Raw genomic sequence first — 17524 nt, 5'->3', positions numbered from 1 at the left:
CTTTCTTCCTTTTTTTGCTTCCTTGTCCTTTCCTTACTTCCTTCCCTTTCCCAATCTCCTTCTTTCCTTCCTTTCCCTCTTCCATCCTCCTTTCCTTTCTAGTCTAATTCTTTTTGAACATCAACAACTGAAGTGAGCAACCTTAGTTCAGCTCTCGTGTCCCTCTAATCATTTTCACACAGCCGTCTGACCCACAGAGCATGACGAGCAACACTTCTTTACTTTTGTTCTTTATTGGCATCACCAGAAATCCAAGCATCTCCCACACAGTCCACGACTCTTGTGACCCATCGTTTGAAATCCTTTTCCATCCCTTCCTCTTATCATTAGTCTTGTTTTCCAGTTGAAGGAAAGTGAAGTCCGGTGCATTTGTTGTTGTAGCAGCACAGACGCAGACAGATCCTCCAGTGTGCGTCTGTTTCATCATGAGCCCAACGCACAGGGACCAGTTCAGTACCAGTTAGTGCACGAGATCATGAAACACATGCTGTCCACCCTCCTGTTTCCCATCCTGCACTGGGGCAGCTCTCCCGGCACCTCTGTGGAAGAGAAACACGTTTCAAAAATGTTGAAATTTGCGTGACATTTCAGTGCGCGGTGACATTTTACTTCTGTAAAATGAAAATCTGAGTACGACCTCTTCTGAAGGGAAACAAGTTTTTTTATAATTACAGGTCAGCAGTTACTGAAAATACACCAGATTCAAACACATCGCTGTGCTTCCATCGTGGAGTCGAGCGTTTACCTTCAGGAGTCGCGTCCTCAGTTTTGTCACACTGCTCGTGTTTTTCCGTTTCCTTCTCGGCCTCCTCAGCCTTCCTCTCGTGGCTCTGATCACTTCCCATCTTTAGTCATGAAAAAGAGTCCCGCCTGAGGAAAAACACACAGGTGGAAGCTGAGGTTAAAGGACTTGCAGAAGGAAAACACTAAAAAAGATCTTTTGGTTTCAGTCAGAGCCAAATGAGAAGACGGAGCAGTGACTACCTGAGAAGTTTTATCATTTAATTGGGGTTAATAAATTGCAAATATGGCAGGTTGAAGGAAACCGCAGAGTGAAGAGGGTGAAAAGTCAAAGGCTTGTTACCCACAAACTCTTCTATCTAAACTGAAGGTGCAATGTATGCAGTGGAGAAATGAGACAGAGATAGAAAGGCCTTGATAGCGAGGAAGAGAGATACAGCCGGGGAGGAAGAGGACAGCAGACATCACCGCCACTCCTGGTTATCAGCTCGGACATCCCTAATCCCGTCCAGGACACCAATCCAATCAGACACAACACAATCAGCTCGCCGGACGCAGCTCGAGGGATCATCTTACTCTGCTGAACACGATCGCCGCGAGCCGCCCAGGCTTTCCCGGCCATGTGTAATGCATGCTGGGAAATTACACATAACCAGAAGGGCTTTTCAGCATCGTGTTACCCTGACGATAAAGCACACGAGTGTGGAACAGTAAGAAAACGCTGCCATCATCAGCTAAAAGCATAAACGCTGCTAAGTTCATTAACTGGCTGAACAGAAGCTGTTTGGAGAGGCTGAATAAATCATGCAGTCTCATCCAATCAGATCTGAGAGTTCCTCTGTAGTCCTCAGCTGAAGGACGAATCAGAGCGAGTTCTGTCTGTTGACAGAAAACAGCATCTACGCGGCTACGCCTGCTGCTGACGTCCTGTGGAGCCAAAGCAGCGTTGGGATATTTGTGCCCTGGTTGGTGACGGTTGCTGGAAGCTGCTGGTTATTATCAGTGGTGAGGATGGTGAGGATGGTGCGGATGGTCAGGATGGTGAGGATGGTGCGGATGGTCAGGATGGTGAGGATGGTGCGGATGGTGAGGATGGTGCGGATGGTGCGGATGGTGAGGATGGTCAGGATGGTGAGGATGGTGCGGATGGTCAGGATGGTGAGGATGGTGCGGATGGTGAGGATGGTCAGGATGGTGCGGATGGTCAGGATGGTGCGGATGGTGAGGATGGTGCGGATGGTGAGGATGGTGCGGATGGTCAGGATGGTGCGGATGGTGAGGATGGTCAGGATGGTGCGGATGGTCAGGATGGTGCGGATGGTGAGGATGGTCAGGATGGTGCGGATGGTCAGGATGGTGAGGATGGTCAGGATGGTGCGGATGGTCAGGATGGTCAGGATGGTGAGGATGGTGAGGATGGTGCGGTCGCCCCGTGCTGCGACGGGGCGACCGTGGCTGTTGTTCTTATGTTTCAGGTACATGGGCCAGACGTGGCCGTCAAAAAGGCCAGGTGGGTCTGGTACTAGGTAGTTTCTTGAGCACCTCCTCTTTTTGCATTCTTCAATGGATGGAAATAAAGTAGCGTTGGTTCAGCACGTCGATCAAAGGTTCGTAGGTGTAAAGCAAGAAGGGTTGGGAAGCGCATCTGTAACCGGAAGGTCACCGGTTCGATCCCCGGGCTCTCTGTCCTGGTCATTGTGTCCTTGGGCAAGACACTTCACCTACCCTCCCAGGTTTCTCATGTTCCTTCTTCTTGATGTTGCTATCACTCAGTATCGCTACATCTATCACTACGGGTCTCTTCCTCTGCTGGTTCACTACTACACTACAGTTCGTCTTGTGATTGGAAGGTTGCCGGTTCGAGTCCCGGCTCGTACAGTCCTGGTCGTTGTGTCCTTGGGCAAGACACTTTACCCTACCGCCTACTGGTGTTGTCCAGAGGGGCCGATGGCGCGATATGGCAGCCTCGCTTCTGTCAGTCTGCCCCAGGGCAGATGTGGCTACAACCGTAGCTGCCTCCACCAGTGTGTGAATGAATAGTGGCATTGTAAAGCGCTTTGGGTGCCTTGAAAAGCGCTATATAAATGCAATCCATTATTATTATTATTATTATTACCAATAACCTCCACCCGCTTGCTTTGGTTGGTGGCAGATTGCCAGACAAGTTGGTGTCACCCAAATAAACTATGGGCAACCGCTGCAACAACCGGCGGCTGCCAGATGTTTGCAGATGTCTGTGTGACCGAGGCCTGCCATTAAGAAGCACTGATGTTAAATATGATTCATCCTTAGAGAAAAACCAACTGAACCAATCGTTCAGCTTCTGATTGGTCGGCCTGCGGCTCCAGACGCTCCAGACTCAGACGCACGAGCACCAGCTCGGGGACAGCTGGGACGTTTCTGGAACAAACGAGAACAAAATGCTGCTGAATATTTTCGCACTTTTCATTCACGGCACAGAGACAAACGGAGTCTCCAACACCGCCGGCGAGCCAGTGGAAGAAACGGCGGCAGTAAAACAAGAAGATATTAACTGCCTCACAAATGTGTAATGACTGTGGCCTTCTGGCCGGACCCCGAGGCAGTAACTTGTGATAATTTTCACATAAATGTGATTATGAGCCTCTCCTTTGGCCCAGATCTAAATCTAACACCAGAGGAGGCGTAAAACGTGGAGCACAAAGAAAGAACAGCTGGATTGTTTTAACAGTAAAAATGCTGATGGCTTCGTTTCAAACACCTTTCATCTGAACCAAGTAGATAAAAAGAGCTTTACTGGAGATTTGTGTACTTTGGTTTGTTTTGCATATATTAAGTGTCGCTTGCTGCCATCAGGCGCCTCATAAAAGTTCAAAACGTGGCTTCAGAAACCAACAGGTGACATCATTACAGCAACCTCCATCAAAACAGCCATCGACTCCAGTTAGGCCAAGACATTAAGGCCCATTTCTTAAGTGATGGTAACTCCAAGAAACAGATGTTTTGGGGATATGTTGTTGGTCAGTGAGGAAGCGGCTTCGAAACACAAAGTGGAAAATGCTCAACCTGAGTCTTCATATTAGGACGCCACAAACCAACAGGTGATGGTGGGGCGGCCTCGTTCCATTTTTATAGACTATACCACAAAAAATGCTCGGTGAAAGCTCAAGGAAGAAGAGAGATTTGAAGATCTGAAACTCAGGAGGAAAGTGTTTACCGAGGTCACGGAGCAGGTGAAGTCGTTTTCTCACAGATTTCTATTGCACTGGGTGAGAGGTGTCGCCCCCTGGTGGCTTTTAGGAAAATGCATGTTGAACTACTGGCTACAGAGGAGTTTTTAGGTGAACCGCACAGCACCACAAAAAAGGATCATGATACTTGTTCCTGGATAAATAAAGATATTCATAAATCTGCTCTGTTTACTGGCTTTATTCACAGAGCTGACCTGACGATCCAAGATGAGCCTTTTAAATAATCTGGCAACCCCCAAAGTTCTTCTCATTAATGGGTTAGAAATGATGTCAGAAAGCAGTCCCGTTAAAACGGAACAAACGAGCACCGAACAAACTCATCACAGCGACGTGTGTTTCATTGCTGAACTTCAGAGCGTCTCGATCAGCATTCAGAGCGGTCGCCTCGCTTCCCTCCTCGACTCTCTGTGCAGCACGGATCACAGCCGGAGAGAAAGCCGAGCTAAAAATAGCTCCCTCCTCTCAGATATTGTTTTGTTTTGACTTGTGCGCCTCCTTATCTCTGCCGCTGCCCTCTTCAGCTCACGACAAACTGATTCGGCTTTTCCACAGCCTGAGGGCTCCCATCTGAACACAAAACTACATGTGACCCACAGAAAGCAGCTGCTGGCTGCAACAGCATAACGCTGTGGCAGGTACCTCGGATCTGACAACTCCACAGAGACCAACGGTGAATGCAAGATGATTTTAAATGAACACAAAGAGGCAAGCTGACTGAAAACAGACACAAAAATGATCACAATGAGGCACAAAATGGACAGAAACTAACATCAAAGACGACAAAGTGACATCTAGGAGACATAAAATGACAAAAAGAGACTCAAAATGCAGAAAAGATTTTCTGTAAAACAACTTAAAAAAGAAAAAAATGACACAAAACAGGTGCAAAAAGACCACAAAGAGACTGAAAATGACTGACGAAATGCAAAAAGACTCAAAATTTCTACAAAACAACTAAAAATGAACACAAAGTGACAAAGTGAATGCTGTTATACTCGAACACAAACCACGCTGACTTCAGTTCTCGCTAATGAAAGACACTTGGCACGAATGGGGTCCACCCACTAGGAAATAATTAAGATAAATAATCTCTCTGCAGCAGATTAATTACAGCCTATCTGCATTACTGATTCGATTAAAGCCAGACTGAGTTTGCCTCAGTTTTATTCTCTCTCTGCTCTAATGAACGGGTGTCACCGATTCAGGACTGTGTGGCGTTAGCTGACAGACGTTAGACTCTGCGTAATAGAGCCACGACTTTAATATTTTTACTGTAAATGTGCTGAATGTTTGCAGCTTCTTTATTCGCTGATATACGATACGCAGGTTAAAAATCCCACATCAGCCTTTTCTGTAAAAAAACAAGACCAGAAATCTCTGATGTCTACTGGAAATACTGCAGTAAAGTTTATGATTAATAAAGTGCTTAATGTTGTACATGATCAGATTAAATCACACATGCTGGCTGTGGGTCAGACTTGAACTGTCAGCCTGCCAGTTATCTCAAAGGAAGCCGTCTGTGGGAGGCAGAAACAAATGACTAAGAAAAAACAAAAATGATGACTCAAGAACTGAAAATGAGCTGAAAAAAACAACAACAGAGGCTTTAAATCAGTATAAAGAGATACAAAAACAACTTAAACTGCATACAAAACAGCCACAAAGAGCCTCAAAATGACTAAAAACTGGTACAAATGACGTCAGGGACACAGAACAATTTAAAACTGGTGCAAATTCTGCACAAACAGACACAAACCGACAACAAAGACACTCAAAATGTCTAAAAATAGACTTGAATGACTACAAAGAGACTTAAAATACACGCTAAACAACAAAAACAGACTGATGGCTGAAAAGATGCATGTAAACTAAAGGCGCGCGAACTCACAGACCACGCCCAAGCTGCTGCAGGTTCGTGTTTTCCTTCTGCAGGAACACCTGAGCAGATGTGGGCGGAGTCTAAGAGGACAACCCCGGAACCAGAAGCGTGTTTGTTTGTGTCTGTGTAGCTGTGCCTCATCAGACCTCCACGGCCTGCTCCTCATTACAAACACCAAACATGTCCTGACTGTTTAACGTGTGTCACCCATTATGAGGGGATCACGCGTGTTTCAGGCTTTCTAACTCCGTGTTGGTGACACGTGTGGGTCCGCTCCAGCCTGCAAACATGTTTACATCTGATCGCTCCGCCTGCAGAGAGGACAGGAGCTCCGACAGCTGCTCGGGGAGCACAGATTAATTTTAGCCCACCTAATCGACCCCCACGAAGCCCGCGAGACCGCTCCGTCTGTGTCGGCCGCCGGTTCCGATTAGTTTGCGATGTTTCCAGGCAGAGAATCCCGATCGACGTGTCGGCGGAGTGAAGGCTGTGGAGATCCTGATGGAGGAAGAAGGATCACTCCGCGGAAATCTCCTACCAACGCGGAAGTGCCACAATCTGCAATTCCTCTGACGTCCAGCAGAGGCAGCAGCGAGGCAGCCCCATAGACTTCCACGGTAAAAGACAGAAAACGTATTGTTGTGATCAAAGATACAACAAAGAGAAACAAAACAGACCAAGCTGAACACACAAAACACAAACAACTGTAAAGAACAAAAGGTTTCTGCAAAATGATCACAAAGAGACCAGAGTGATTGAAAATAGACAAAAAATAGAATTTATGACAAGGACACGCGAAAAACAACTGACATCAGACACTGAGTGATCACAGCAGTAAAGCTCCAGACGAAAAATGACCACAAATAGCAAACCAGAGACATGCAAAATGATACAAATAATGAGATGAAAAAGGTGCAAAATCAGATGCAAAATAAGTGAAAATAGAAACTTAAAATATCCATAAACAGAGAAAAAGCTCTTTAAGCCCAAAGATGAGGAGGATCGTTGGCTGTGACAGGTCCTCGGATGTTTTTATGTTTCTGTGAGGAAACTTTTGGAAACACTTCACATGAAGATGAAAGTCTAAATCCACTCTGTGCCCGCATCAGGCAGACCCGCTCTGGGCGCACCTGCGCAGGTACAAACAGACTTTAACGCTGGGGCGGAGTGATACCTCTCGCTTCTGTCTGCCGCTCTTTGTTCCCTCCGCCCTGGCAACCCACCCCTCACTACCAACCTGCTGCTGTGACGTCACGCAGGTGGCGAGCTAATGGAAGTGTCACCAAAACAAGACGTCACGCGGAGAGGCCGACGTGATAGGCTGAGAGAGCAAACCCCGGCGCAGCACGAGGACGGAGGAGGAGGAGGATGGCGGTTGCTATGCAGGTTGTTGAGGAAGAAAAAACGGTTTAAAGATTTTTTTTTCATGTTGCCTCCTCCTCCTGTGCTCGTGCACGCGCTCGCAGGCACAGAGACATGGTGTAAAAAACCTGCTGGAAAAACAGGAGGATCCAATCAGCTGATCACTCCAGAAACACGCGAGGAAATACAATAAGAAAATAAATAAATATCTTAGAAGGCAGAACACCTTCATTTCAGATTATCCAGAACAGCACAGATTATTAATATGAAATTTAAAAAACAAACCTGAAGGTGTAATAATTTAGTGTCAGAAATGAAAACATAATTGACATGATTTTGTTTCTGTATAAAAACAGCTGCTCATCACAGGAAGAAGGGTCCACACTAAACACTGACTCTGCATACATTTCATTTCATAAAATTATTTTAAAGTTAAAAAAGACAATTGTTATTATTCTTTTTGATATCTCAGAAATGTATCAGAAATAATCTAGATTTAAAAGTGAAGCAGCAAAGTGTCTGAAACATAGAATTTGTGCCACCCCCAAAACTTTAGCCCAAGACTGTTTAACCACAGGGCCTCGCTCTGTGAGGCACAGTGACAGTATGAGACAGTAACAGAGGTAATAACTATAATTTTAATACCACACTTATTATTTTGAATGTATCTTAGTAGTTTTGCATTTAATTTTGCAGTTTTCTGCATTTATTCCAGTTTTACATCATTAGTGTAGCTTTACACGACTAAAACTTCTCAGGACTTTATTTAATGTATTTAACTAATGATGGCATGTATGTGTATGTTTATATATGTATGCGGAAATATGTGTGTGTATGTATGTACGCATGCATACATGTATATATACATATGTATGTATGTGCGTGTATGTTTGTATTGGTGTATCCGTATGTTTGCATGGGTGTATGTATAACTTGTACATATCTTTCTTGTGTAAATGTAAATTAGTCTGTGATTGTGTAAATACTTACGCTATTGTGTACTTCCCACACATAGAGAAATGCCAAACAGCCTTTCATTGTTCTTGTAACAGTGACAATGAAAGCTATTCTATTCTATTCTATTCTATTCTATAAGTAATCGGTAAAAGTCAAACTAGGGTCAAAGGTCAGAAACTACCAATATTTATAAAGCAACAGATAATTTCATGCTTTGTATAGGGACCATAATAAAATGAATCGTCACTTTCAAAACCAATGAATAAAAATAAAAATATTTTTATAATATTTATAAATATTTATAATATTTTTTATATAAAATAAAAAATAATAATTTATTGTGTTTATAATGAACAAACAGCAGTTTGTGGACGTTCAGGAACGAAAAGAGACACGTCAGTGTTTTTGTACAGACTTTATGAATGAGACATAAAATAAAAACGAAACGATAAAAAATATTTTAATCCAGCTTGACAATAAATAAAAACAAAGATTTAAGATTTTTAAAGAGGGAACCGCTGCTTGTTTTAAAAGTAAAAAAAAAAAAAAAACATGTGGTACGTCTTACGTCACCACGTTAACCCCGAAGCGGAAGTGAACACGTGGGGTTGAGGCACGGCACCACATCGCGTGTTTGGAGGCCACGAGTCTGTTTCAGGTGATTTCTCCTCTTTTCACGTAAATTTTTACCAAGTTATTGAAGAACTGACGTCACGGCGTGTGACGTTTAGGGTGTCCAGTGATTTTAAAAACGTTTTAATGTGACCGTTTCCGGTCTGAAAGCTAGACTGAGGGAAAGTAGCCGGTTAGTTAGCCGGTTAGCTGGTTGTCAGCGCTCGTAAATATCCAGGTAAACAGACAGACGGGTGTGACTTCGGGCTTTAAACCGTCACTGCTGGTTTTCAGGTGTTTCACAGGTAAATCATCCACCTCTTCCTCCGTCTTCATCATGGCTGTGAGAGCCGCCTTTGAGAAAAACAACGAGATCGGCTGCTTCGCCAAACTGACCAACACGTACTGCCTGGTGGCCATCGGCGGCTCCGAGAACTTCTACAGGTGAGTTCACCTTTGAACAAGCGCCACACTTTGATAACTTTGAGGTGAAGTTGGGACCCAAAGTTACAGCGAGGTGTCATCAAGGTGCGTCACATTCCTCAGCCTTTATTATAACGAGGTGTGTTTCCTGCCACCCGAGTCAGTCCAGGTGATCCGGTCTCAGCTGTGTTATAATAAACTTAATAATCTCCACCCATCACCACTTTGGTAAACACCTAGGCGTTCCCTGGGTCCGCCCCCAGGCCTCCTCCCTCCTCTCACTTGTGAAGACCCTGAAATATTTAAGCTCCTCCAGTTGGGGCAGTAACTCCTTCCTGGAATGGGCACTCCGCCCTTTTCTTGCTGAGGACTGTGGCTTCAGACTTGGAGGTGCTGATTCTCATGCCTGTTGCTGGAGGCCACCAACGGAGCCACAGCATCTGCAAAAAGCAGAGATGAAAGTCCAACGAAGTGGAAGCCTCGTGGCTGCTGATCGTGATCACTGATATCAGTGTTTCACTTGGTTCTTGTTGACGTATCTTTTCCTTGTCTGTTGGAAGTAATCTGATGTTGTGTGTTCAGTGTGTTTGAAGGGGAGCTGTCAGAAACCATCCCAGTGGTTCACGCTTCCATAGCAGGCTGTCGCATCATCGGGAGGATGTGTGTGGGTGAGTAAAGCTGGATAAATGTTGCAGTGTATGCATCCTCCACAACACACTTCATCTTTAAACGTGGCCATCGCACTCCTCTGTGCTCGGACTGCTGCAGCCAGACTCACTCGACTCGTTCTCGTTTGTTCAGGAAATCGTCACGGCCTCCTGGTTCCCAACAACACGACAGACCAGGAGCTGCAGCACATCAGAAACTGCCTCCCAGATACCGTGAGGATCCAGAGAGTCGAGGAGAGGCTGTCCGCGCTCGGTAACGTCATCGCCTGCAATGACTACGTCGCGCTGGTCCATCCCGACCTTGACAGGGTGAGACGATCAAACGCGCCCCATCCCTCGCTGTTCTGAGGGTTACATCGTTTAGTTTGGCTGGAATAATTCACGCTTTACTTAAATTAGTGAAGTAAAATATGAAACTCTTCTGTGAAGCTTCTAAACCTCATTCAGTTCACTCAGATATTTTTTTCAAGCTGTTTCGGTTGAATGTTTCAGGCTGTGCATTTACTCTACAGACACTGTATTCTTCAGCTCAGACTCTTCTTTAAAGGTCACCGCCCGCCACACTGCAGCAGGTTTAGTTCACTAAATGATTTTAACAATTAGAATTAAAGCTTAAATAATAATTTTTCAGTCCTGACCAAAATAGTCGAGCAGATGTTCATTTGAAATTTAGCTGATGTCAGAGGTTCTCAGTTAACAGCCAGGCAGCTATTTTTAGCTCTCAGTGGAAGTCCCGCCTCCCACAGCCCAGTCTGTGCACAAACATCTTCCTGTTTCATATCGAGGATCCTCGTTTGGCTCTGAGCAGATTTCACACAAGGTTTCAGCTGAGGAGGGAGACCAGGAGGAGGGAGGCCAGGAGGAGGAGAGGGAGGCCAGGAGGAGGGGGAGGCCAGGAGGAGGGAGGGGAGGAGGAGGAGAGGGAGGCCAGGAGGAGGGAGGGGAGGAGGAGGGAGACCAGGAGGAGGGAGGGGAGGAGGGGGAGACCAGGAGGAGAGGGAGACCAGGAGGAGGGAGGGGAGGAGGGGGAGACCAGGAGGAGAGGGAGACCAGGAGGAGGGGGAGACCAGGAGGAGACCAGGAGGAGGGGGAGACCAGGAGGAGACCAGGAGGAGGGGGAGACCAGGAGGAGGGAGGGGAGGAGGGGGAGACCAGGAGGAGACCAGGAGGAGGGGGAGACCAGGAGGAGGGGGAGACCAGGAGGAGACCAGGAGGAGGGAGGGGAGGAGGGGGAGACCAGGAGGAGACCAGGAGGAGGGAGGGGAGGAGGGGGAGACCAGGAGGAGAGGGAGACCAGGAGGAGGGAGGGGAGGAGGGGGAGACCAGGAGGAGACCAGGAGGAGGGAGGGGAGGAGGGGGAGACCAGGAGGAGGGAGGGGAGGAGGGGGAGACCAGGAGGAGAGGGAGACCAGGAGGAGGGAGGGGAGGAGGGGGAGACCAGGAGGAGACCAGGAGGAGAGGGAGACCAGGAGGAGGGGGAGACCAGGAGGAGGGGGAGACCAGGAGGAGGGGGAGACCAGGAGGAGACCAGGAGGAGGGAGGGGAGGAGGGGGAGACCAGGAGGAGACCAGGAGGAGGGAGGGGAGGAGGGGGAGACCAGGAGGAGACCAGGAGGAGGGAGGGGAGGAGGGGGAGACCAGGAGGAGAGGGAGACCAGGAGGAGGGAGGGGAGGAGGACACCTGCCGTTTTTTACCTTTCCTCTGGGTTTGCATCATGGATTGAAGATGACAGTGTGACATTATCACTGTGGGCTGTTTGGTCTTTGTGTTCTTCCACACTGAGTGAAATTGAGTGAAGACTCAGAGTCTGAACTCTGTCAGAGCTTCAGACACGGTCACAAACCGTCACATTTACTGAGGTCTGCAGCAGCGGTCCCCGGGCCCCGCCCCCTCTGTGAGTCGTTTGCTGTCGGGCCGCGAGAGTTGAGAGGTGTGAAATTTATGGGTTTCAGGTTTTTATCGTTAACTCTGTTTCCCCGGGTCTTTTCCCGTGTTGTAGTTTTGTCTTATTTTGAAAGAAATATTTACATGTTACCATGGCGACCAGAGAGCATTAAGGGGCAGAGAGGAGGACGTTACTCTCAGTGTTGTTGGTGCATTTCAGGAGGACGCTGCTAATAAAGTTACACAATTACACAGTAAATTTGTGTTTATTATTATATTTACAGAACACCACAGTTTTTGTCTCGGTCGTATCGTTTTATTTTGTTGTATTTATCCGCGACACCTTCAAGGCCGGTCCGTGAAAATATTGTCTGACATTAAACTGTATGTGGCTCAAAAAAGGTTGGAGACCGCTGCTGTACATCCTGTAGTTTGGTTTCTGGAGGGCGTCTGCGCTATAAATGAAGCGTGAGAGTGAGACGTCTGAGGCGAGTGACCTGAACTTCTGGTTCGTGCTTTCTCAGCCGGCTCAGTGCAGGAGCTGTGTCACCGTCCTCGCTGACGTCTCACCGTGTTTGTCCCCGTGCAACTTCATCCACTTCCCAAAAATGAGAATCAGTTGAGGAATCAACACTTGGACATTATAGTGTGAAACAGGTTTGCCTTGTTTTTAGCCTGGTGGGGTGTAATGTGCTACAGCTGTCAGAAGGTGGCGGTAATGCACCTGAAAGCTGCTTGTGTGCTGCTCACACTGTGTTTGTACAGAGAGATTCAATGATGGAGCACTGAGGTCATTGAAAAAGCCAAAGAGGATTACAGCCAGTGTTTATGTCAAACATTAAATTAAAACAGCGCCGTGTTCGTGTGTGGTTGAATACAACAATCTGCAGCTGTGACAGCAGTATGGTTTTCCCCGGGTTCATGTTGACACTCACTCTGTTCCCAGGAGACAGAGGAGATCCTGGCGGACACGCTGAAGGTGGAGGTTTTCCGTCAGACGATAGCGGAGCAGGTCCTGGTCGGCTCGTACTGCGCCTTCAGCAACCAGGGCGGCCTCGTCCACCCGAAGACGTCGATAGAAGATCAGGACGAGCTGTCGTCGCTGCTGCAGGTGCCCCTGGTGGTGAGTGCAGCCTGCACGCCGTCACGTGAACTCGACGGTACGAGACGCATTGTAATTTCTGTCACCGACTTCCTGTTCAGGCGGGCACGGTGAACCGGGGCAGCGAGGTCATCGCGGCGGGGATGGTGGTCAACGACTGGAGCGCGTTCTGCGGCCTGGACACGACCAGCACGGAGCTGTCGGTCATCGAGAGCGTGTTCAGACTCGGCGACACGGCGCAGCCCTCCGCCATCGCCACCAGCATGAGGGACTCGCTGATCGACAGGTGACGCACAAACACACCTGTGCTCACGCCTCTGAGCGACAGCAACTCTGATTCTGGAGCTCGCAGGTGGGAATGAGGTGACGTGTAAACCTTGTCGTCTGACCTTCCTCCTCTCTGCTCTGTTTCCCATCAGCATGGCGTAGACCCGCCTCCCGTTTTCCTGCCATCGAGGAGCTCTGCTGCCTGAAGCTCTGCCGCCGGACCTCAAACTTCTCCTCCCACACAACACGACTCCCTTTAACTCCAACAGCCTCCTTCTGTTTCTCCTTTCATACTTCCAACACCTTTTTCCCGGGTAGAGTAAAACATCCTGGCAGCTGAGACGGTTTCACGGGGACGGGGATGGGCAGAGAGGGAAATGATGCAGAAATAATAACCCTGTGGTTACCGTGACGATGTGCACCTGTGCTGGATGTGATTATTGACCCTGATGCGGCTCGATTAGTCTCTTAAAGTCAGTCAGAACAAACTTGTATGAGTTACTGATGGTAACGCAGTGTAATTAGCAAACACAGGAAACGCTCCTGCAGAGACGGATGTTCTTCCTCAGACTGTGTGACGAGACAAACTAGACACGGAGGAAGTTTCTTAATGTCTTGTGTGTCTTGTATAAAAAATAAAGCCTATCATCTTTTTATCTGTTTGCTGCTTTTTCTGTTTCTCCTTTCAAAAACTCCCAGTCAGGATTGACCTCACAGCTGGAAAACCTCCATAAGAGGTTTGTAGGAAGCCGGAGATGATGTGCAGCTCCTGGAGTGTTTTAGAGGGCAAAGCTCCAAGAAGTCGAAGCTTTTCCCTCTAAAATGAATCCGGTGACCCTCAGGAGGGACTCCACCCTCAGTTTGGACAAAATTGTCTAACAGGAAATGAGGGCGAGATTTTATTCCTGCACAATGATTGCTTCTGTTTTTTTAATACTTGGACTCACTACAACACACAAAGGTTTCTCAACAATGTTTGCAGATTCTTTTCCTTCTTTAAAGTTTTCAGGAGTTTCGGTGAATTCTGACCTGAGGTTCTTACACCTGCAGCAGCAGACTGTCCATCCTGAACCCTCAGAGCAGCTCATTGTTGTTCTGATACGTTTCTGTTTTGTAGAGGTTTACACATTCACCTGATTCAATCCCAGGAGGAGCATCTGGTGTAAAGATCTGCTGCATCAAACGTGGAGCCCCACTTCTAATGAAGCCGTGCACAGCATTCCCTTTATAATATGAAAACTTAGTGGGAGGACCTCTAAGTGCAGACAGGTTAGTTTTCCCAGCTTTTTTGAGCCTCTGAATGTTCACAGTATGAGGCCAAATCCTGACTCGGGTGGGAACTTCCCTGTACAGAGCCCCCTGCAGGCTTAATGGTGACATCTTGAGCGATTTATTATCATTATCAGTCGTTTGCTGTTATTTAGAGATGAGTTGTGGGATGAATGTTACAAACACTTTTTCAGCCAAACAAAATGTTTCAGACGATTCTGTTGCATCACTCCTAAAGGTGTCAGGTTTCTTGAAGTTCATCTGACGATGTCGGTGTTTCACTGAAGCTGCTCTGAAGTCAAACATAAGTGGTCCTAATGAGCACCATGACATCACAGCTGTGTAGATGGAAGATGTAAACAGGGCTGGGCATAGCTGGACTGGCCATCCGGTATGCCCGATGGTGATTTTTCGTTTTTATGGGCCGATGGGTTTTTTTCCGTAACGGTATAAACACTGAGAGGTGGTGGATTGTGCAGATGCTGGGAGATGTGTAAAAATAACTCAATTGTTTGGTGCTGGCTATTGGGGAGCTTCCACAGATTCAGCAACATTAGCAAGTGGTGGAGGTCAGCAGGTGGATGACGGAAAGGCAGCAGGAGCAGAGACCCGAGGCGGTGAACTGAACTTCAGGTAAGAAGTTATGACCGGTGTTCCAGATCTACTGGCGTTTAGATCAACTGGCGTTGGTCGAACCGATGTGTGGCAGTCTTGTTTCAGGAGCTGCTACCGACAAATCAGTAAAAACACGCCAAATGTGTCACCTGTGACACTTGTGAGGTTATCTCGAACACACTCCGTCAGTCTTGATTAGAGATGGACCGATCCCATATTACGTATCGGTCCGATACTGACGTAAATTACTGGATCGGATATCGGAGAGAAATAAAAAATGTAATCCGATCCATTAAATATCAAAAAAGCACCTCACAAAACTTGCTACACGGCGTAACTCGGCTCATAACCGTAGCACGTCGGAGCAGTGTGGTCACGTGATAGAGCGGCTGTGTGTATTTGTAGCCTTGCTAGCAAACCAGCATTTCATCTCCGAGGAAGTTTTCTCAGAGAGAAGTAAAGCAAGTGTGTAAGTTCATCTCTGAATGTTTGTAAAGCATTCCAGCGTTAAGCTTAACAACCGATATATGGAGCGACTGCCTCTCTCTCTCTCCCTCTCTCTCTCTCCTGCTGCTACTTCAATCATAAACTGATCAATGATCAGCTGATCGTCTCTCTTCTTTGTTTTTGACCCACTTTGCACCAGAAAGAGGAAACCAGCGGCTGAACAACAGCAGCACTATTAAGCTTGATAAGCTGTTGTTAGAATTTATTTAATATTATTTCTACACCAGGATCTTTTTCTACAGCTGACGGCTGGTAACTGTGCAGGGGCGGAGCTAGCAAAGTTTAGCCAGGGGGGCCGATAGGGCATGAACAGGGAAAAGGGGGCACAAAGACATACTTTTCTTTCTTATTCTCATTTAAAATGTCGAGCTTTTAATAAATAATTATCTGACTCTTACACCCAAAGTTTTAATCTTAAAATGTATAGAAGTCCATTAATGTATATAGTAACTGTTAAGTCTAATATACCCTAGTAAGCTATACTACTTTTTCCTTTGGGAAGCTACCATCTGTGCAGTTCTGTTGAAGAAAGATGTTGAATCTATTTAATTATTCTTGAAAAATAATTTATTTCTGTGCATTTTTTCACCCTGCATCAAATTAAAGTTGATTACATTGATTAAGTATCATGAGGAAGAGGGTGGTTCCCTATTTTCTTTTGCTGGGAGTTTTCAACCCTATTAGTTAGGTTGCTTAATATTTCTGCTAAGTACTCTTTAAAATACCAGAATAGGGAGGATGGAGCAGGTTTAAGTTTATTAGAGTGATCAGTGTTGCTGAACTATGAAATATTTTGGGTGCAGTGTATTTTTTATACATACAGGTATAACAGAATAGCTTTAGTGTTGTTGTTGTTTTTTTAACTTGAGTATGAACTTATACAAAATGCAGCAAGATATTAAAAAAACATTTTTGTTGATTAAAAAAACACTATATCGGATTCATATCGGTATCGGCAGATATCCAAATTTATGATATCGGTATCGGACATAAAAAGTGGCATCGTGCCATCTCTAGTCTTGATGCTGTTGAACAACAAAATGTTTAAAAATGTGGCGAGTTTACCTGGTGATATCCTCATGCGCGACGCGATCGCGAAAACAGCAAACAATTAACACCACGCCGATGTTGTTCACGGGACAGCAAGAGTCAACGATCGGGAGACTCTTGTCGTCGTTATCGTTCCCCTCGCACGTTTATTTCTCCGGTTTCAGCATTTTTGTTGCACAACTACAGCGAGCAGTTTACTTTGTGCACTAACATGGAGTCGAGTCAACCAGCGCCACCTCTGGCCAAGTGCCACAGCCTACAGCCAGATCAACCTGTGACACACATCTGCAGCACGTTTGAATTCGTTTCATGCACATTTGTACCTTTCAGTTGTCTCTGTTTGTGCGTCATGCAAATAAACCTTTGAAATGAATGAAATGACACTAATATTTCACTAGTGTTGTAACATCACATGTCGTTAGCGTCTGTGTCTTTTCTCTGCGAACAAACATTTTAGAGTTGGTTGTTATATACAGTGTAAGTGTGGTTAATCTAATAAACATTTGTAAGGAGATGGCAGTTACTGTGAATTCACAGCAGTTACACAGTGATTAGTAATAAACAGCCAGTGAGAGTGAGTGGATTTAAGAAAGTCAGTGACTCAGGTGTGTCGCTTGGTTTGTCATCTGTTGTTGAGTCTGGAGGAGACGTAGAAATCTTTTGTTTTAAATCTTAGTTAGGAAGATTCCTGTTTTAAAACAAGCACTTTTTGTGAGAAATGCAAGAAGTACATCTGCAGAAATCACACAGTTACATTCTGTCCATCATGTGGACAAAAATGTTGAGCATTGAAAAACTGAGAACGTTGAGCAAGTTCAAAAGAAATGTGTTTGTAAGAACGAAAAACCAAATTGTTCCTAAAATAGTTATGGAAAGTCTTAACTGTTGTATGTCTGTGTTCTACATGTTTATCCGATGGGAAATAAAGTTGCTATTGTTTTATTGCAGTTTCTTGACA

At 46.1% G+C, this 17524-nt stretch overlaps 2 protein-coding genes and 1 long non-coding RNA gene across 3 annotated transcripts; 1 reads left to right on the top strand and 2 right to left on the bottom strand.

Annotated features, from left to right (window-relative positions):
• Positions 1 to 214: 214 nt before the first annotated feature.
• LOC102789628 (uncharacterized) lies at positions 215 to 6377 on the bottom strand. Its single transcript, XR_437314.3, has 3 exons — positions 6222 to 6377; positions 746 to 870; positions 215 to 539 (listed from the first exon to the last, which is right to left on the bottom strand). It is a non-coding gene; the product is annotated as an uncharacterized LOC102789628 (long non-coding RNA).
• Positions 1641 to 6032, bottom strand: LOC148102871 (uncharacterized). Its single transcript, XM_087841183.1, has 3 exons — positions 5997 to 6032; positions 5864 to 5930; positions 1641 to 2299 (listed from the first exon to the last, which is right to left on the bottom strand). Exons 1-3 carry the CDS (start codon positions 6030 to 6032, stop codon positions 1641 to 1643), a joined length of 762 nt encoding a protein of 253 aa, XP_087697309.1.
• Positions 6378 to 8741: 2364 nt separating the features above from the next.
• eif6 (eukaryotic translation initiation factor 6) lies at positions 8742 to 13781 on the top strand. The gene is made up of 7 exons (XM_087841131.1): positions 8742 to 8827; positions 9076 to 9225; positions 9787 to 9872; positions 10006 to 10181; positions 12703 to 12879; positions 12960 to 13144; positions 13278 to 13781. Exons 2-7 carry the CDS (start codon positions 9119 to 9121, stop codon positions 13285 to 13287), a joined length of 741 nt encoding a protein of 246 aa, XP_087697257.1. The 5' UTR covers positions 8742 to 8827; positions 9076 to 9118; the 3' UTR covers positions 13288 to 13781.
• Positions 13782 to 17524: the final 3743 nt, after the last annotated feature.

Source organism: Neolamprologus brichardi, chromosome 5, assembly GCF_056152115.1.
Source record: "Neolamprologus brichardi isolate AB-2024 chromosome 5, ASM5615211v1, whole genome shotgun sequence".
NCBI lineage: Eukaryota > Metazoa > Chordata > Actinopteri > Cichliformes > Cichlidae > Neolamprologus > Neolamprologus brichardi.
The sequence above is the reverse complement of the archived record's forward strand: the minus strand, read 5'-3'. Positions and strand labels throughout refer to the sequence as shown.